At 44.7% G+C, this 20,989-nt stretch overlaps 1 protein-coding gene across 2 annotated transcripts in view; it reads right to left on the reverse strand.

Annotated features, from left to right (window-relative positions):
* Positions 1-3,949: 3,949 nt before the first annotated feature.
* Positions 3,950-20,989, reverse strand: part of OSBPL2 (oxysterol binding protein like 2) — a 68,084-nt gene continuing 51,044 nt past the window's right edge. For both annotated transcript variants that reach the window (XM_007520307.3, XM_007520306.3), the window contains exons 7-14: positions 18,616-18,798; positions 16,904-17,011; positions 16,190-16,279; positions 14,109-14,232; positions 10,298-10,426; positions 7,842-7,965; positions 6,275-6,365; positions 3,950-4,257 (exon numbers count right to left, since the gene is read on the reverse strand). In XM_007520307.3, coding sequence (XP_007520369.1) covers positions 4,155-4,257; positions 6,275-6,365; positions 7,842-7,965; positions 10,298-10,426; positions 14,109-14,232; positions 16,190-16,279; positions 16,904-17,011; positions 18,616-18,798 — 952 coding nt within the window. In that variant the 3' untranslated portion in view covers positions 3,950-4,154. The remainder of the gene's footprint in view (positions 4,258-6,274; positions 6,366-7,841; positions 7,966-10,297; positions 10,427-14,108; positions 14,233-16,189; positions 16,280-16,903; positions 17,012-18,615; positions 18,799-20,989) is intronic.

A 20,989-nucleotide genomic window follows, 5' to 3' on the forward strand; every position in this document is an offset into this window, starting at 1 on the left:
ATGTGCACTGACATGAATTCTAACTTCAAATGGGAAAATTTCAAAACTAAATTCTTTGGGGCAACTGGGCTATATTTCAAAAAGGACATGCTAAGTAATGAGATGACGTTATAAAGTACCTGGGTCTTTATATCAAAGCCACAATCACACAACTGTGGTCAAGCAGCAGGCTATCACTTTTCACACTAGTAGAGAAGGAGGGATTCACCTTTTTTAAAAAATTTTTTTTTATATTTATTCCCTTTTGTTGCCCTTGTTTTATTGTTGTCGTTATTGATGTTGTCGTTGTTGGATAGGACAGAGAGAAATGGAGAGAGGAGGGGAAGACAGAGAAGAAGAGAAAGACACCTGCAGACCTGCTTCACCGCTTGTGAAGTGACTCCCCTGCAGGTGGGGAGCTGGGGGCTTGAACCGGGATCCTGATGCATCACTTGCACTTAACCCGCTGCGCTACTGCCCGACTCCCTGGGATTCACCTTTCTTTTTTTTTTAATTTATTTTTTATTTAAGAAAGGATAAATTAACAAAACCATAGGGTAGGAGGGGTACAACTCCACACAGTTCCCACCACCCAATCTCCATATCTCATCCCCTCCCCTGATAGCTTTCCCATTCTCTATCCCTCTGGGAGCATGGACCCAGGGTCATTGTGGGTTGCAGAAGGTGGAAGGTCTGGCTTCTGTAATTGCTTCCCCGCTGAACATGGACGTTGACTGGTCAGTCCATACTCCCAGTCTGCCTCTCTCTTTCCCTAGTAGGGTGGGTCTCTGGGGAAGCAGAGCTCCAGGACACATTGGTGGGGTCTTCAGTCCAGGGAGGCCTGGCCGGCATCCTGATGGCATCTGGAACCTGGTGGCTGAAAAGAGAGTTAACATACAAAACCAAACAAATTGTTGAGCAATCATGGACCCAAAGGTTGGAATAGTGGAGAGGAAGTGTTAGGGGATTACTCACTGCAAACTCTAGTGTACTTCTGCTTTCAGGTATATATTTTGCACTAGTTTATGGATACGTGTGAACATATGCTCTCTCTCACAGAACCTGGTCTATATCTAGGTTTTGGGACTTTGTTAGAAAGTGAACCACCTGGGATGGAATTAGAGAATACTATGAAAGGAAAGGTCTCACCCGAGTAATGAAGCTGAAGGGTTGTCATTCCACACCTGAAGTCTCTGGACACAGTCTGAGGTGAAGCATGTTGAGGTGGCTATCAAGAACAATGAACCCACCTTCTCTGACCTATCTTGGACAGAGCTAGAAGGAATTACGTTAAGTGAGCTAAGTCAGAAAGATAAAGATGAGTATGGGATGATCCCACTCATCAACAGAAGTTGAGAAAGATCTGAAAGGGAAACTAAAAGCAGGATCTGACTAAATTGAAAGTAGGGCACCAAAGTTAAAAACCCTGTGGTGAGGGGTAGACATGCAGCTTCCTGGGCCAGTGGGGGGTGGGATGGGACATAGTCTTTTGGTGGTGGGAATGGTGTTTATGTACACTCCTAGTAAAGTGTAACCATATAAATCACTAGTTAATTAATATGAGAGGGGGAAAATTAATTGTATGTCTTGAAGTTTTTAAAACACTGAGTCTTTTTAATATATAGGCTGTGTATTTGATATGCGGACTCTCTCAAAAGCCTAGACTAAGTAGATCAGAAGCAACCAATGGCACAGCTATATACAAGATACTGGGTACTATACAGTAAACCCTAACAAAAGGACTTTTCAAAGTTAACCCAATTACCAAATAACGTGATGATAACATTAACTATCCATTGTCTTTTTGAACCCTAAGACAGCAGGAACCTCACATCTCCACTATAGAGCCTATATTTCCCCCAGTCCTGGAACCTTAGGATAGGGCCCACTTTCCCGCATGCCTCTTCCCAATCCATATCAAATAATATTGCATCTGCCGATCGCAACCTAATCAACGCAACGACGGCCACCTCAACATGCTTCAGCTCAGACTGTGTCCAGAGATTTCAGGTGTGGAATGACAACCCTTCAGCTTCATTACTCGGGTGAGACCTTTCCTTTCATAGTATTCTCTAATTCCATCCCAGGTGGTTCCCTTTCTAACAAAGTCCCAAAACCTAGATATAGACCAGGTTCTGTGAGAGAGAGCATATGTTCACACGTATCCATAAACTAGTGCAAAATATATACCTGAAAGCAGAAGTACACTAGAGTTTGCAGTGAGTAATCCCCTAACACTTCCTCTCCACTATTCCAACCTCTGGGTCCATGATTGCTCAACAATTTGTTTGGTTTTGTATGTTAACTCTCTTTTCAGCCACCAGGTTCCAGATGCCATCAGGATGCCGGCCAGGCCTCCCTGGACTGAAGACCCCACCAATGTGTCCTGGAGCTCTGCTTCCCCAGAGACCCACCCTACTAGGGAAAGAGAGAGGCAGACTGGGAGTATGGACTGACCAGTCAACGTCCATGTTCAGCGGGGAAGCAATTACAGAAGCCAGACCTTCCACCTTCTGCAACCCACAATGACCCTGGGTCCATGCTCCCAGAGGGATAGAGAATGGGAAAGCTGTCAGGGGAGGGGATGAAATATGGAGATTGGGTGGTAGGAACTGTGTGGAGTTGTACCCCTCCTACCCTATGGTTTTGTTAATTTATCCCTTCTTAAATAAAAAATAAATTAAAAAAAAAGGGAAAAAAAAGTGGCTTCATGTTTTACCCTTTGCAAGTTCCAGTCTACCATTTTCCCAGAAGATGATCCATTCTCTGCTGGCCCAGGCATACTCCACATGCTCTGACAGCCAGATAATCTAACTCTCTGCTTGCCCTCTACCTGGAGGACTCTGCTTGTCCTCAGACACCTCAGCATATTGCTTGCCCTGTCAAACAAGGGTGCTTGTACTCAACTGTGTGGTTTCCAATTTCCAAACCTATAAAATTAACTTTCCAAAACAAGTGTTTGCTTTTTACAAGTGTTTTAATTACAAATGAAATTCTGAAGCCTAGACATACAATGACAACACCCTCTCACCAAGAACCTACCACTCCATACAGTTGTGTTTGTGTGTGTGCACGCACATAGCAGATCGTCTTCAATGAGTGCTACTGTGATCTATGGTGTTGACATTTCTAGAGAAAGAAAACTGTCACCTGCTAAGGGCATGTGCTGAAATGGGCATACTCCTATTTCATGTTGAAAAACATTAATGACACTGCAATTGAGTCTGCTCTGAGCCTCCCACAATATATACAGATGTAGCTCACTTACATTTCAAACATGCATGCTATGAAGAATGAAACAGTGTGTTGTGGACACAGGTCAAATGTTTGAAGAAATGATGTACTTTGTGACATGGGCTTGACCTGCAGGGACAGTGAAGCCCTGGGAACAAGAGAAGCAGAGGTGGCAGGAGGTGGGCCTTCCTTCAAGGCTGGACCAGTATGGGGACTTCATGTCACTATCTCTCAATATTTTAGGCCACCCTGGGTTGTCATGATGATACTCCATTTTGGACAGTATACAATTGGTGATTAACATATATCTTGCTCCTTAGCAAAAAACTATTCAAGTATTTTTATCTTAAATATTTTAAAAGTAATCTTTTACATTATTGAAGATTGGTAGAAAATACAGAATCTGACAACTTCTCATTGTATTTAATCTGACACTTTGAATATCTCCTTGTGTGTTCCCTAATGCTGAAAGCAGTCCCTGGCCTCTAGCAAGTTCTTTCCAAGATTATTTTCAAAATCTATCTTTTCCTGCTATTGGATCAAATTTAAATACTTTCAGGAACCTTTTTCCCTGCACTCTAAGGAGAAACAATGACCCTTCTTGTTAATCCTCTAATTATTAAATTTATGATTAAGAGAGTGTTGTTAGCTAAACACCTCCCCAACTTGCTTCTGTCATATCAAGGGGGAGCTGTAAAGACTTTTTCCTTCTCAAACCTCAATGAAAACATGATGATCCCAAGTGAAGCTTTATGAAGAGACTGCAACAGTAGTAAAATGTTTGGCAATCAAAAGTTCATTAGAATTCAATCCTCCACCAGGGATGGTGCCATCTCTACAAAACCAGTCAGTAGAGCTGGTTTTCTGCCAAGAGTGAATCTCAGAGCAGCCACCTGATGGCCAGCCTCTCGGCTCTCCAGACCCAGGGTCACTCCAGTCCCTCAGTAGATGTCGGGGCAGCCTGAGAAGTTCCGCTCAAAGTAACCCCCTGTGTACAACCAGTCAGGGGTGCCGGTGTAAGGGTTCCGGCCTTGGTGAAACCACCTGCAGACACAGAGGAGACATCAGGCATGGCAACAGGGAACTCAGCCCACCATCTCTGCTCGAAGCCTGTGCTTCCTCTGCTTGGGCTATATCGCATCATGTGTACGTTAAGAAGCAGCTTGAGCAACAACAGAATCACTAACCATACTTTGCCTTGAAGGCTCTGGCCCTCAAAATCTATACCCGAGTTGGGTATCGCCTCCCAGCAAACCAGAGGGGTTCCCAGAAAATGACCTTGTCTGGACCTCCTCTCTCATATAACATGACAGTTACAAGGGCAAGATCATCCTTGCTCTGAGCAGACTATACTAGTTGGAGCTAATAAGAGAGAGGCTACAGGCAAACAAACAAACAAAAAACAGGGGTAGTGTGGCCTCCAGTGCTGATATATAAGCCTGGGCTGGGAAGGCAATTTGGGGATCCACAAGGCATAAGTCTTTATCTTTCAGGGACAAGATAACATGATTTTCACTATCTACTTCACGGTTTACTGTTTAAAAAAAAAAAACAACGAAACAAGGTTAACCTTTTTCAAACTGTCTTACTCTGGAACAAAGCAAATTCAAAATGTCACACTACTAAAAGCATACTATTAAATTAAGTGAGAAGCCAAAACACTGAGAAATGGTTTTTAAAATGTCAGCCATATCCAGCTAGGAGACAGCTTACCGGCTAAGAGTGAGCACATCACACCATGAGCAAGGTCCTGGGTTCAAACTCTGGCATCACATGGGAATAAAGTAACACCAGGGGAAACTCCAAGGAATAAGGAGTGGGGCTGAGGTCAGTGTCTGTGTCTGTCTGTCTGTCTGTCAGGATAGTTATAAAAAAAAACAAAACAAGAACCGGCATGAGGATCCCGGTTTGAGCCCCCAGCTCCCCACCTGAAGGGGAGTTGCTCGCAAGCAGTGATGCAGGTCTGCAGGTATCTTTCTCTCCCCCTCTCTGTCTCCCCTTCTGTCTCTATTTCTCTCTGTCCTATCCAACAATAATAACTACAACAATAAAATAACAAGGGCAACAAAAGGAAATAAATAAATATAAAAAAACCAAACAAACAAAAAGCCAGCCCAGGAATATAGGAAATATGCATATGAGACTCTGGCATTACAAAAAAAAAAAAAACTAAGTCATATAAAAGTCATTACAGATGTTTGCTAACAGTTAAAAAAAAACACCTTAAATTTTAACATGCATATTAAATTACGCCTAAATATTCCAGTACTTAATGGAATCATTAAGTTCTTATAATATTATTGCTTGAACAAACACAATGAACTAATTTAAGACATTTCAGTTAAAAAAAAAAAAAGGGACTGAAGCCATCAACAGCTGGTACTGGCTAAGCTTTGCATTTTGTTCAATCTGAGAAAAGCTGTGTCTGAACTAACTTGCATGGATATGTTACCCATGATGCTGCAGCCCAGCAGTCAGGATGAGCCCCTCCCCGTAGCTGGTCTGACCTGGGGTTCTCCATGCGGCATGGGGAAACTCTCCCTGAACCTGTCCTATTGGATGAGCACCTTCAAGGTCAGATACACTGGGGAGCTGGCAAGGCACAGATACACTGAGATGCTGCCAGCTGTGTGGGCCAGCACTGGACCTGAGATGGCTGACATCTCTCTCTTTTTTTTTTAGTTTTTTTAAGTATTTATTTATTCCCTTTTGTTGCCCTTGTTGTTTTATTGTTGTAGTTATTATTGTTGTTATTGATGCCATCATTGCTAGGTAGGACAGACAGAAATGGAGAAAGGATGGAAAGACAGAGAGGGGGAGAGAAAGGGAGACACCTGCAGACCTGCTTCACCGCTTGTGAAGCAACCCCCCTGCAGGTGGGGAACCAGGGGCTGGAATGGGGATCCTTACGCCGGTCCTTGTGCTTTGCACCACCTGTGCTTAACCCCCTGCGCTACTGCCCGACTCCCGGCTGACATCTCTTAATGGAACCTCAGAAGAGCTTTTGCAGCCCTGTGCATGTGGGCCCTTCTCACCCTGGGTGTCTGGACAGGGTCCTCACCTTGTCTTCCACTCGGTGTCCTCTTTGGCGCGCTCCTTCCGGGCTTCCCTCTGCTTCTCCTCCAGCCGCTCCTTCTCCTGGCTCGCCAGATCTACACGCAAGCAAACTTGGGGTAAGGGGTCTGACTGACAATGCGGCTTCTAGTTTCGGTCTCTCAGAGGTAAAGGCTGAAAAACGCAGGAAGCTAGAACTCTGCTCACCGTATAGCCCTATGTGAAGAGTCTCACTTAGGTCAGAGGGCCACGGGGAGAGACAGCTTGTTAGTCCTTGCCTTGCCCTTGGTGACAGCCTTCTGGACTAGCCACACTCAGGGAGTCAAGCAAAGCTGGGATGGTGCCAGCAGTAATCCTAAAAGTGTTTTCCTCCCCAAAGAAAAGGTACACTGAGGCTGACCTTAGGATTAACTGCTGACCAGCTCCCATGGCTGCTGATGGCCCTGTCATGGGCATGAATTCACTTTAATAGTGGAAACAATGCCTGTTCCTATCTCTCTGTGAGTGGTTTCTTTGTGCAAACACTAAAACCTGGAGCCCTCTGGCAGACCCTGGCCTCTTGATCTATAGCAGGAAAGGAAGGAGCAAGAAATAAGCTCATTTCTCACCAATCTGCTTCCCCTCTGCTGATAGCACTTTGTTCACAGTTGTGCACAGCTGTCTGGTTCAGTGAAAAACCAAGGCCACACCTCAGTGGTCCCCAAGCTGCCAGTTCTATGTATAGCTAGTGAACAGCATGCTCATGTCTAAGACCAAACCTCAAAGCCTGCTGAATCTGATTGTAAGAACAGGGCATTTGGGGCTAGGTGGTGGTGCGCCTGTTGAATGCACATGTTACAATGGACAAGGACCCAGGTTCAAGTTCAAGTTCCCAGTTCCCACCTGCAAGGGGAAGCTTCAAGAGTGGTGAAGCAGTGCTGCAGGTGCCTGTCTCTCTCCCTATCACCACCTTCCCTCTCAATTTCTGGCTGTCTCTATCTAATAAATAAATAAATAAATAAGATAAAAAATTTTAATGTATTTATTTTTTAAAAAAAAAGAACAGGGCACTTGTGTTCAGTATGCCTTCTCCACTTCATTTTTCCAGTCGCCTAACTTTATTATATTTGCAAAAGAATTGGTCTACAACAGGCTAAAACTTAAAAAAATATTAAGGAGGCAGGGGCTGAAAGATGGTTCTTCAGGTAAAGTGCATACTTTACCACATGCAAGGTCCTGGATTTTACCCCAGAACCACCTGGGAGCACCATGGACAGCACCAAGAGAACTCTGTGGGATGGCGCTGGTGTTTTGGTTCCCTCCCTTCCCCCTCTCTGTAAAAAAATACAGAGTGAGGGGGGAAATACAATTAGGGAAGCATTTCAGCAGTATCACTAATGCACAAAACCCTAGGTTCATTTTTTGGCACCACATAAGTGAATGAATGAATGGATAATTGCCATGACTGGTATTTGGGAAGCACTGTCCCAGCAGCTCAAGACCCTGGTTGTCCCTGTACTGTGACAGTGCCTCTGTTCCTCTACTCCCAAGCATGCCATGCTAGTTCTCAGCCACCTGCTCACAGAGGCACCTACCCATGTTGCCATTCTCCATGCCTCGGATGTCAGGGCGCAGGCGGCAATCTGTGGGAGCCAGAATCTTCTCCATGCCTGTCTCCAGTTCATTGAGACTAACAGTGAAACTGGTGAAATTATACATCTAGAGAAGCAGACAGACATGGTAGATAAGTGGCATTCTTCCTGTCTATAGTGCTCTCTCAGCCCATCTCAAGCAGCCAGATTGGTCCCTTGTTCACTTGCTATGTTCTTGTCAAAATCACCCAAGAGCAGGGAGTACCCTCTCTGCTCTGAATTGCAATGCCTACCTCTCACACCTCTTCTGCCTCAGATTCCCCAGAGGGTTCTCCTCTCCAGCTCACTGGGGGTAGTCTGAGTTCTCAGTACTGGGTGCTGCCACCTCTCAGAATACACAGACCTGTGGTCTATCTTCCTACTTGTCTTCTCAACAGCCCTGGATGTCCAGGAGAAATCTCAAACTCAGTATATCTAAGACAGGATAAAGAGTTGTTGGGCCTGCTGTGTCTCCAACCCAGCCCCTGCTATCCTCCGGGCACTGGATTTGCTGCCCACAGCCAGGCACCATCTGCCTCTTGTTGCCTCTGCAGCAGCCAGAATCTCCTACATGGCTGCTCTGCTCTAGCTACTTAGGGTCTACCTCATCAAGCAGTCAGAGCGACCGAGCCTCTCACTACTACCCCCATGACCTCAGACACCCCATACAACACAGGGCAGGGCTGATATTCTCAGAACCCCTGTCTAGACCCTACCCCTGCACCTTGCTTCCCACAGCCCCCTAATCCTAACTGACCTCATGCTGGTCCACTTAAGCGTGGGGGTGGGGGGTCCACCCCCAAATGAGGCTTCCCACGGGCAGGAACCTCAGCTTTGCCCTTCATCAATCTGTGGGCTCTCTGGCCTCTGGTGACTTGGCACCAGGCCTGGCAGGCAGAGCAGCCAATGAACACCCACTGCCCAAAGGAGACTGTAATGGTGTTTCCAAAAATAGTGCTCTGAGGAATTCCATCATAGCATTTTTGTAAAAATATTTATTCCCTTTCATTGCCTTTGTTGTTTTATTGTTGTAGTCATTATTATTATTGATGCTGTCATTGTTGTTGGATAGGACAGGGAGAAATAGAGAGAGGAGGGGAAGACAGAGAGGAGGAGAGAAAGATATACACCTGCAGATCTGTTTTACCACTTGTGAAGCAACTCCCTGGCAGGTGGGGAGCCGGGGGCTCAAACTGGGATCCTTACCTCGGTCCTCGCGCTTTGCACCACGTGCGCTTAACCCACTGTGCTACTGCCCGACTCCCTCATCATAGCATTTTATGTTGAGGAAATAGGCACAAGTATGAGTGTTTTATTTTGCTTCCTTTTCTTTATTTCCTATATGATCCCCCAGGTTAAAGGGCCTGGATAATATAATACATATTTTATCAAAAAGGCTATAATAGCTTGTAAATCTATTTTTCTGCAGAATAATTTACAGCCAATAGTAAAATAAAATATGCTTTATTGCAGTGCTATATATATTATTTTATATATCACTTCTTCATATATAGTACGATTTTTACATATTTCATATCATATATAATGCTGTATTAATGTAATATATTTCTTAAATGTAACACAAACTTCAAGTGCAATTTTCATAAGTAAGTATCAAAATGCATTTTAGGGACCAGGGAGATGATCTGGTATAAGAACTCCTGTTTTTCAGGAGTCAGGCAGTAGTACAGCAGGTTAAACGCACGTGGTGTGAAGCGCAAGGACCAGTGTAAGGATCCCGGTTCAAGCCCCCGGCTCCCTACCTGCAGGGGAGTCGCTTCACAAGCGGTGAAGCAGGTCTGCAGGTGCTTATCTTTCTCACCCCCTCTCTGTCTTCCCCTTCCCTCTCCATTTCTCTCTGTCCTATCCAACAATGACGACAACAATAATAACTACAACAATAAAACTACAAGGGCAACAAAAGAGAATATATATATACTCCTGTTTTTCATGCTTGAGGTCCTGGGTTTGATCACTAGCACCACACAATAGTTCCAAGGACAGAGGTAAATGGACCTGTGTGTTCTCTCTGTTTCTCACATTAGAAAAAAATTAAGCTGGGGTGGATCAGTGGTAAAGCATATGTGGGAGGACCTAAGTTCATTCTGTGACACCACATTTAAAAAATGTAGTGCACTTCACCTAAATTGACAAGTCAGAAGAAATAATCTCTTAAAATCAGTATGGAAATCCCTTTCAGAGAGCTGCAGTGCAGGCTGTGACAGCCTGTGCTGTCATGCACAGACCACCCCCTTGGGGGAGGAAAGCCAGGGGCTGGACAGTGGCTCTGGAGGCACCCTGGAGGCTCACTTAGGAGAAGCACAGCCCAAATGGCTGACAGGACCCTCAATACTCTGGGGCAGTGGACAAGGGGGCAGGCATGGACTTGAGGAAAGGTGAGTGGTAGGCGAGGCACAGACCTGGGCAGAGTTGGGGGGCCGTGTATTCACCCTCCAAAGTAGCTTGCTGCCTGGAATGACCTGTACAGTCTCCTGGGTCTCAGGTACTTCATCCACCACATCACTGTCAGCCTTCAGGGAGTCTTCATCCTGAAATACAGAACAGTTTGTCACAGAGGCTGGAATGAGGGGCCTTTCAGACATGCCACCAGACCCCAGTGCAGAGCAGAGCAGAGCAGAGCAGAGCAGGATGGTTTCAAGAATGGAGAAGATACCACCACCCCACCTGTAAGTTGTTCCTTTGTGAGGAGAGCCTGGACCTGTTTCTTTTCTTTTTCTAATTTTTTAATTATCTTTATTTATTGGATAGAGACAGCCAGAAATCAAGAGGGAGGGGGTGATAGAGAGGGAGAGAGACAGACACCTGTAGCCCTGCTTTACCACTCATAAAGCTTTCCCCCTGCAGGTGGGGATCGGGGGCTCAAACTTGGGTCCTTGCGCATTGTAATGCATGCGCTCAACCAGGTGCGCCACCACCCGGCCCCTTTCGGACCCGTTTCTAAGGCACCCACATTGTTTTATGTGAAGCTTGCTGAGTGGCCCCCAGTAAAAGCAGCTCAAGCAGGGGCAGGTCCGGCTTCCCTTTTGGCAGATGGATACGTGGCACAGAAAGACATTCAACTGAGCCTGGCTGCAACTAGAAGGGCAGCACCTTTAAAAATGGCAGGCTCTACTCCAGCTAAATGAAATTCATTTGAAAATGAGAGACTTACTACCATGCTGTAGTTCTGCCTACTATCAAGAAGAAGCTCTCAGTTGGTAGTTTCATGGTATCTTAGCCTGCCTGCCTGCCTCCCTCCCTTCCTTCTAGGGTTATTGCTGAGGCTCAGTGTCTGCAAAATGAATCTATTGCTCACAGTGGCCTTTTCCTTCTTTTTATTGTTTTTCTTTATTTTAATAGAGAGAAATTGAGAAGAGAGGGGGAGCTAGGGAGAGAGAAAGATCCCTGCCACTCTGCTTCACTGTTTGTGAAGCTTCCCCCTTATAGGTGGGGACCAAGGGCTTGAACCCAGGTCCTTTGGCATGGAACTTTGTACACTCCAGAAGAAGAAAGAGAGAGAGGGAGAGGGAGAAGGGAAGGGGGAGGGGGGAGGGGGCAGAGAGGGGAGGGAGTACAAGATGTCTAGAAGCACATAGGAATATCACAAAAACAACAGGGAGGATGCATAAACTGGGGTATTAGGTGTGGCACAGAACTATGCTCTTGTAATTTTATGATCTTATAAACCACTATTAAATTGCTAATAAAATATTTTTAAAGTAACAGCTAAAAAACTCCATTTTACATCCTAGAGGAGGATGACTGTTTTAGCTAAATAAGAAGTGAATACCTCAGGTTTGGTAAATTACAATCTAAAAAATAGGAGATAGGCAGTGATGTACCTGGTTAAGCATATATATCTCCATCCTGAAGGACCAGGGTTCAAGCCCACTCCTCACCTGCAGGGGGTACACTTCACAAGCTGTGAAGTGAGTTCTTCAGGTGTCTATCTTTGTCTCTCTTCCCCCCCCCCCTCTATCTATCCCTCTTTATCCTCTGAATTTCTCTCTGTACTGTCAAGTATAAAAAATAGAAAGAAAAAATGGTAACAATGGCCTCTGGAAGAAGTGGATTCTTCATGCAGGTACAGTGATAACCTTAGTGGCAACAAAAAAAAAAAGAGAGAGAAGAAGAGGAAGAGGAGGAGGAGGAGGAAGGAGGAGGAGGAGGAGGAGGAGGAGGAGAAGGAGAAGAAGAAGAAGAAGGAGAAGGAGGAGGAGGAGAAGGAGGAGAAGAAGAAGAAAGAAAGAGAGAAAGAAAATAAAAGAAAATAAAAGAAAAATATGGCATCTCTTTGAAAGTGCCACTTATTTTTGGTTCAAGACTAACCAATCTTGAGATACTCATCATTGAAAAGTTCTAGGGCAGAGGTGGGGAACCTTTAGTCAGCCAAGGGCCATTTTGGATTTTTTTTAATATAATTTTTATTCATAAAAAAGAAACACTGACAAGAGCCATAGGATAAGAGGGGTACAACTCCACACAATTCCCACCACCAGAACTCTGTATCCCATCCCCTCCCGATAGCTTTCCTATTCTTTATCCCTTATAACATCATTAGGAGCCATGCAAAATTATCAGCTTAAAAATGAGCACTTATGGGGCCAGGTGGTGGTACACCTGGTTAAGTACACATGTTACAGAGGACAAGGATGCAGGTTCAAGCCCCTGGTCCCCAACTGCAGGGGGAAAGCTTCACAAGGGGTGAAGCAAGACTGAAGGTGTCTGTCTTTCTCTCTCTGTCTCTCCTCCCCTCCTCAAAGTCTCTGTTTCTATCCAATAATAAATCAAATATATTACAAAAAGAGTGTATTTCTTTTTTAAAAAAAATTAACACTTACATTGCTATGAAAAAAGACCTAGTTTTTAAAAAAATATTTATTTATCTGTGTGTGTATGTGTGTGTATGTGTGTGTATGTGTGTGTGTGTGTGTGTGTGTATGTGTGTGTGTGAACCAAAGCATCACTCTGGCTTGTGTGATGCTAAGAACTGAACTCAGGACTTCATGCTTCACAATCAGTGAAGCAGTATTACAGGTGTCTCTCTGTCTCCATGTTCCTCTTCCCTGTCAATTTCCTGTTTTATCAAATAAAAGTAAACAAATGCACAAAATTTAAAAAAAAAAGAGGGTAGAGTACCTGACTTGCTTTTGTGAGGGTCTTAATTTGATTCCTGGCACTACTTATACTAGAGTGATACTCTGGTTCTTGCTCTTCTAAGTAACTAGCAAAATAAACCTTAAAAAATTTTATTATTATTATTTTTATTGCCACCAGGGTTATTGCTGGGGTTAGGTGCCAGTACTATGGATTCACTGCTCTTGGTGGCTTTTTTTTTTATTTGATAGGACAGAGAGAAATTGGAGGGGGGATAGAGAGGGAGAGAGACACCTGCAGCCCTGCTTCACCACAGGCAGGGAGTAGGTGCTCAAATCTCAGTCCTTATGCATGGTAACATGTGCATTCGACCACCTGACCCCCCTTAAATTAAAAAAATTATTTAATTTATTTATTATAAAGAAAGAAGGAAAGAGCTAGAGTATTACTCTGGCACATGTGTTACTGAGGAACTGACTTCAGGACCTCATATTTGAGGGTCCAACACTTTATCCACTGTGCTACTTCCTGAGCCACAATATATATATTTAACTTTTTAAAATTATTTATTTATTTATTATTGGATAGAGATGGAAGGGGGAGGGGGAAACAGAGAGGGAGAGAGATAGAGAGACACCTGCAGCCCAGCTTCACCACTTGTGAAGCTTTCCCTCTGCAGGTGGGGACAAGGGTCCTTGTGCACTATAGTATGTGTGCTTAACCAATTGTACCACCACCTGGCAATATGTGTGTGTGTGTGTGTGTGTGTGTGTGTGTGTGTGTGTGTGTGTGTGTGTGTGTATTTTAGTATACAGAACATGGAGTTCCAGAAAGAACCAGAGGTGTCTGACTCAGCAGGCCTAGGAGAGGGGACACAGTGACCCCAGGAAAAAAGAGAGAAAGAACCAGACATCACTCTGGTATATGTGCTGCTGGGGATCAAACTCAGGACCTCATGCTTGAAAGTCAAATGCTTTATCCACTGCACCACCTCACAGACCACCACATTCATCTTTTCTAGTTGGGTAGGTTGTGAGGTGCACCTCATTCCTGCACCCTAGCTAACTCCCTGCACCCAGGGCTGACTCCGGGACTCTGGTCTCTGGCTCAGCCCATCCACAGGCAGCACCTCACCGGCTTTGGCTTCTTCAAGTGGTCACCTCTCCTCTCCTGCTTCCTGAAGGACTCATAGGAAACAGGATCAATGCCCCACAAACACTCTGTCCATTTGCCGTAGATGATAAAGAGCTTCTTTTTGCTACATTGGGAGAAAAGTTATAAAAACCAAGTTAATAGCAATTATAAGCCACCCGTCTAAGCAAGCAGCACCTTAATTTCATTTGTGGGATAAATTCTTGCTCTATGATGTCTTCTTATCAATTTTAGGATAGGTATGGGCATAACTACAAAGAAGAAAATTTACATTTAGGATCTCCACACATGTCACCTAAAACTAATTATTCTCACTTTAACTATACCAAAGCAGAACAGAAAATGAAGGCACAAAGCCTAGAAAGGGTGAATGTAGAAGATAGATGGCAAAAAGAATGTGCATATGTGTGCATATGCATTCACAGATTAATTAAAAACCCTATGTGTGCCCACATGATTACTCTTTAAGCATATTCAATGTTTTGTTTTTTGTTTTGCCTCCAGGGTTATTGCTGGGACTTGGTGCCTGCACTATGAACCCACTGCTCCTGGGGGCTACTTTTTCCCTTTTGTTGCCCTTGTTGTTTTATTGTTGTGGTGGTTATTATTATTGCTGCTGTTGTTTTTGTTGGATAGGACAGAGAGAAATGGAGAGGAGATGGGAAGACAGAGAGAGGGAGGGAAAGATACACACCTGCAGACCTGCTTCACCACTTGTGAAGTGACCCCCCCCCTCCGCTGCAGGTGGGGAGTCAGGCGCTTGAACCAGGATCCTTACACTGGTCTTTGCTTCGCGCCATGTGCGCTTAACCCACTGCACCACCACCCAACCCCTAAGCATATTCAATGTTTATGTGCTGCATCCAACAGCTTTTCTATAAATTACATTAGAAAACTCTTCCCCCAGTCTGTTGATATTGCAGGCTTTATCTTTACTTCCCACATCAGATACCACTACTACTACTGGTCTATTTTTCTCATTTAATAATAAGCTCTGGAGATTCTTCCAGAACAGCCACCAGGATTATCTGCCTGATTTCAAAAGGAGCCGCTCCTATCGTGTTTTGCTTTTTTGTCCTTTTCACCCTCCCTGAATGGAAAGCATGCACAGGCCATGTCACTCTGTTGGACACATCCCAGGAGACCCAAGTCTGAGAGGCTCAGTCTGGAGCCCTGTAACATAGGGCCTAGCGGGACACTAGATCATCCTCCTGCAGCACAGACAGGTCAGGCTACAAGCCTCCAAGAAGCACATGTGAGGAAAAAAAGCTCACTGGAGTATGGGAAGGAAACCCACAGAGTCAAAGCAGGGTGTGCAGGGGTCATGGAAGCTGGCTACCACGGTCTGGGCTTTACGTAGCATAACCTACTCCCCCCCCCTTCGGGACAACAGAACAGTCTCTCTGAAGGCTTTCATGGCTAATGTTTGAGTGAACCTAACATGTAAAAGATTCTAAGGGAGAAAGGAAATATAAGGGTGGTAGGTACATAACATAATGGTTATGCCAACAGACTCTTATGCCTGAGGCTCTGAAGTCCCAGGTTCAATCCCCCATACCACTAATAAGCCAGAGCTGAGCAGTGCACTAGTAAAAACAGAAAGAAAGAAAGAAAGAAAGAAAGAAAGAAAGAAAGAAAGAAAGGAAAGAAGGAAGGGAAGAAGGAAGGGAAGAAAGGATGGAAGGAAGGAAGGAAGGAAGGAAGGAAGGAAGGAAGGAAGGAAGGAAGGGTAATCCAAGTAAAAAACCTTGGTTCTGTTTACAAAAGCAGCAGTGTTTTCTCTCAGTGAAAATGACTGTTTTTCTCTCAGGTACAATTTTTCAGAGGGATATAGACCCAGACTATTCACACTCAAGAGGGTGAGAGGACTTCAACCTCTCACTATTCTAAAAGTGCTGCTTAAAACTTATCCTCTAGTTCCTTTTTGTGCTCAGTCATAAAATGTTCTCTTCTAAAGATAAAAAGGGTCCATAGCCCAGGTATAACAATGTCTTCAGGCACGTGCATTGTCTTGCACACCTCAATGAACATACTATGAACCATCCATCCATACGCAGACCTACTTTTTGTCCTGAATGTGACCTTCCACTTTATGCAGTTCCTTCCCAAACAAACCACATGGTTTAAAGTGAAGCACACACTTGTCTCCAGTTCTGTGGAGAAAGCAAAAACAGGTTTCTGGTGCATGAGCTAAAAGAAAGTGAACATCAGGATGGTACTTGGGGCACAGGGAGTCAGCCTAGAAGTGACTGCTGCCAATAGGCACAGTCTCTTGGGATGATGGAATGCTCTGATACTGCCATGTGGTGGTGTTGGTCCAACTCAGTACATTTACTAAAAACCAGTTCAGTATCCACTTTTGAGCGGACTTTCTGTTATGTAAATTCCATCTCAGTAAAGGCGTTATAAGCAAAGCAATCTATCACGGGCTTCCAGGCACCAGGCATGACAGGCTGGGAGCTGGACAGAGCTTGAGGACAGTCACTACATTTACCCCTGGTAATCACACCATCCTTCAGTGCAGTTTACAGAATTTCCCAAAATAAATGAACTCTTGTGCCTAGAAGTGAAACTAATGTCAACAAGGATCTGTAATGGTGGCTTCCACACAATCAGATCAACCACCCTGGCTGGGATCCCCCATGATAGTGAGACTAGCTAGAGAGAACTAAGGAAGCAGGAAGAAGGCTTGGGGGGGGGGCAGAGTGAACTTGATCTATCTGTGGTCTTCTTATGATGGTCGCTCACCCTCCAATACACACAAGTGATACTGTTACCTGTGGTTTACAATCTCCACTGTTCCGTACTGCTCTATCCAGAGCTTCCCGATAATCACATTGTGCACACAGCAGGTGGGATTGGTCCAGGTGTAGGCTTCCTTGTGTCTGTGAAAGATGGCAGCAGATAAGCAAGTGAGAGGCCGGCACAGCAAAGACACCGTGCAGCCTAAAATGCACAGTGCCAGACAGAATGAAACCATAATGGCTTGAACTGGTGCAAAAGCCGAATATTGCTTTGAACTCCCTCAAACAAGGGCTATTTAGCATTTGTTTGAAATTCATTTCTCCCTTCCTTTGTAGCATCAACAAAGCTTTCTACTTAATGTCAAGAGCAGCTAATAAGCAATAAAAGAAGACTGAGACAAAGAGCAATGGCCTTCCTATGAAGTTGTCAGAAGGAAACTGACCGTACCACCCACTGTGGGTGCCTGGAAGCCCATGACTGAAGCCCTGCTGACTGGCAGGGTGCTGAGGGGTTTTGGAACAACACTCAAACACCTTTCTTTTGATCCTTCAACCCCATCAGGGATCCTTTTTCCGTCATTCCCCAAGGAGAAAAGAAACCCCCACCAGTAGAGATGAGCAGCCAGCCAGCCCATGTCTCAAGGGAGGTTTGTGTCAGAGGGCAACAACTGGCTCAGCGTGACTCACAAACAGTGGGAACTCCTTAGACATCCTAGTGCACTGACTGGTTTTTCAGTTCTATACGCCTTGCTCTGAGAAAGCAAAGGCTGCCATGACAGGCACAATGACCAGACATTTCCTCAAGAAGCTGCCTTCATTGTGCCTGGTGCCCTTACCAGCCCAAGACACACAGGAGGCGGGTACTGGGGACTCTGCTCCTCTAGGTCCATGTGGTATACTCTGGCAACAAACCAGGCCAACATGAAGCAAAAACTACTCACGATATTGTATTCCCTGAAGTTTCCAAGAAGGGGTTACAGGCCTCAACTGTGTCCCCCTGGATCCCCAAGAACCAGGCAGTTACTAGACACTCTGTTTTTGCTCTTTGTCACATCAGATTGGGGAGATTTATATGACGGGTCGTGAGCAGCTTTGGAGAGGTGTCTCCCTCCTAGAATTCAAACCTGTAGTAGGAGGCACTGATGGCATAGTGGCAAGCAGAGCTTCCTTCCAAACTTTGGGCTGTTCCTTCCCACCTTGGACTAGTGTTGGTGTGTGGCCCTCAGCACATGCAGAGGCAGGGGTCACTGCTGAAGCTGGGTCATAAGACACTGGGACTTCCCTCTTGGTGGCCTCATCCTTTCCTGGCTCTGCATTGTGAGCAGTCTTACACGAAGCAGTCTCCTGTTCTCACTCTGGGAGTGAGTCTAACAGCCATGCCCTGAACTAGGCCTTGTGGAGCTTGAGCACCACTTGATGTCAGACTGTTCCTGACTCCTTCCCTGTCATAATGAGAAAGTCTGTAGTAGCTCTTTGAAGTTATGTATGGGATGGCTATGTAACAAAGATGGTAATAGACAGTGATTACAGCTGATCTATCATGTAGGAAGAAGACAGAAGTTACATCAGTGACCAAACATAAGAATCCCTCACAAACTGCCTCTTGCCAGAGGAAGGAGCTGCTGCTGAAAGGCTCACGGTGGCAGGAAGAGGCATTCACCAGAAGGCAGGTTTCCTGTGGTTAGTCAGAATGGATCCCCTTTCAGACAGGAAGCACATACTTGGAGGCACTAGCTAGCATTTACCTGAGCAGCTCTAGGGTGATGGTGCCCCGAGGCTCAGCCTCCACACTCTTGCCCCAGAACTTGAGCTTTGGGTAGATGGAGCCATGAAACAGGAAGTCCTCCTTGAGTCCTTCAGAGTGAAAGGCGCTGACAGGCGGGTGGTGGCTGACCTGCTCAGATATAAACCTGAACCCTAAATCTTCTCTAGGTACAAAAACGAGGGGAGGGGCAGAAAAAGCCATGTTAGAAAGAAACATAAGTCAGAAAGGCTACTCACAACCTGCACCCATCCCTGCCACTTTCCTCACAGCACCACCCCTACACGTACAGGTTCAGAAACATCTCATCAGAACCAGTGACTTGGAGACTCTGATACCAAACTGCCATTTCAGTTTTCAAGGGATGCCCACTACCTGCCAAGCCAGAGAGCCATGACTGTGGAGCTTTTCTGAAGGGGTTTCTCCCCAGCCTTCTTATAAATCCCCAGAACTTCTAATGATTCTTATGCCCCAAGATATTCTTGGGCAGAAAACAGGATTTTAGTACACTTTTTTCCAATAAAAAATGTCAGTTTTTTAATTGTTCCGGAACTGTGAATACACCTACAGTTGTAGTCATTAAAAATTATAAAAGCCAAACCACATAATTATGAACTTAACTGGAATCAGAATTTCCAATCGTTACAGAGGAAGAAAAGTTGAAAAATTAGATTTTAAAAGGTTGCCTACCAAGGTATGTAATTTACAAAATGAATACTTGTCTAAGAAAAGAAAGTGTTATTTTTAGCTCTACAAGTGGCATCTGGGAGGATAAGACACTAGTGAATGACTTGGTCTAGTTCTGTTGTTCCTCAAATAGGAAGCTGCTGGGTCTTGCACACATGACCTGGAGCAGACAGCGGCAGAGGTGCCACCTGAAGCTGATGTGACAGACTAAGTGGCTAGAGTTTAGCAAGTAATTGGCTTACTCTTATCAGTCTGTGAAACTTGACTTTAACCCTTGAATTAAGTTCCAGGGGGAAAGTGAACAATGAGGCATGTCACCTAATTGATTCAGCAATCTGCACTGTCCATATTCTTTTAAGCTGCATTTTTTTAAAAGATGGGGGCATATTTTATTTGCATGTGTTTTAAACTGGTATACTTTTCATGTGTTGGAAGACCAAAGTAGAAACAATGAAGTACAAATCAAGATGAAGCGTCCTCCAACTTACAGCATGATACAAGAACCACACAATGAAAACCTGTATTCTGTTCACTGCACAATCATAGTAAGCTCATTCTTAATTTCATTGCCTAGAACTTTTTTCATAGGATGCTCTGCTTCATCTTTCTAAGGTACTTTAATGAGTTTAAAACTATTGCACCAAAGTAAAGGACTTTGGTGGTAGTGGTAGGGTTTTCAAGTCCTGGTACACAATGGTGGAGCAGGACCTAGGCAGGGGGTTAGAGTGTTTTTCAGAAAACAGAAATTTTACACATGTACCAATTATTGTATTTACTGTTGACTATAAACCTAATTAATGCCCCAATATAAAAAATTACTAATAAAAAACACTATAATGTGACTGCTTTCCTAATAGCTAGAAAGGGTGACACATGATCACTGGCATCTAAAACACATGGACTGCTGCTCAAGAGAATTATCTAGAAAAAGAAGAACAGGGAGTTGGATGGTAGCACAGTGGGTTAAGTGCACATGACGCAAAGCGCAAGGACCGGTGTAAGGATCCAAGTTTGAGCCCCTGGTTCCTCACCTGCAGGGGAGTCCTTCACAAGTGGTGAAGCAGGTCTGCAGGTGTCTATCTTTCTCTCCCCCTCTCTGTCTTCCCCTCCTCTCTCCATTTCTCTCTGTCCTATCCAATAACGATGACAACAACAGCGATAATAACTACAACAATAAAAAACAAGGGCAACAAAAGGGAAAATAAATAAATAAATAAACATTTTAAAAAATTTAAAAAAGAAAAAGAAGAACATTCTACATGGAGTCAAGACAGTAAAATTTACTTAAGAGTGACTTTGGGCGGCCGGGGCTTGTCCAGCAGTAGCACACAGTACTTGCAAGCCTGAAGCTTCTGGTTCAGCATGAGATGAACAGTAAGTAGTCTGCTTTCTCACTCTCTCTTCCTCACAAGATAATGCATATATAAATCTTTGAGGGTTGAAAGTGGCTCTCAGGTTCAGTCCTTTTATCCACTGGGTACTGGCTTCCCCAACTCAGAACTACAGCATTAGGGCTCACCCCAGTCCTTTTACTGTGACATGCCCTACCCCAAGGCCATTCTCAGAGAAGCACATGCTACACTCATCAGGATCTCTCCTAACCCATCCAGCTTTCTCGAAGGTAATGAGATTTCAAGAACAGCTGCTCACTCTCTTGATGCCAGCCAACA

The sequence above is a fragment of the Erinaceus europaeus genome, chromosome 1, assembly GCF_950295315.1.
Source record: "Erinaceus europaeus chromosome 1, mEriEur2.1, whole genome shotgun sequence".
NCBI classification, from domain to species: domain Eukaryota; kingdom Metazoa; phylum Chordata; class Mammalia; order Eulipotyphla; family Erinaceidae; genus Erinaceus; species Erinaceus europaeus.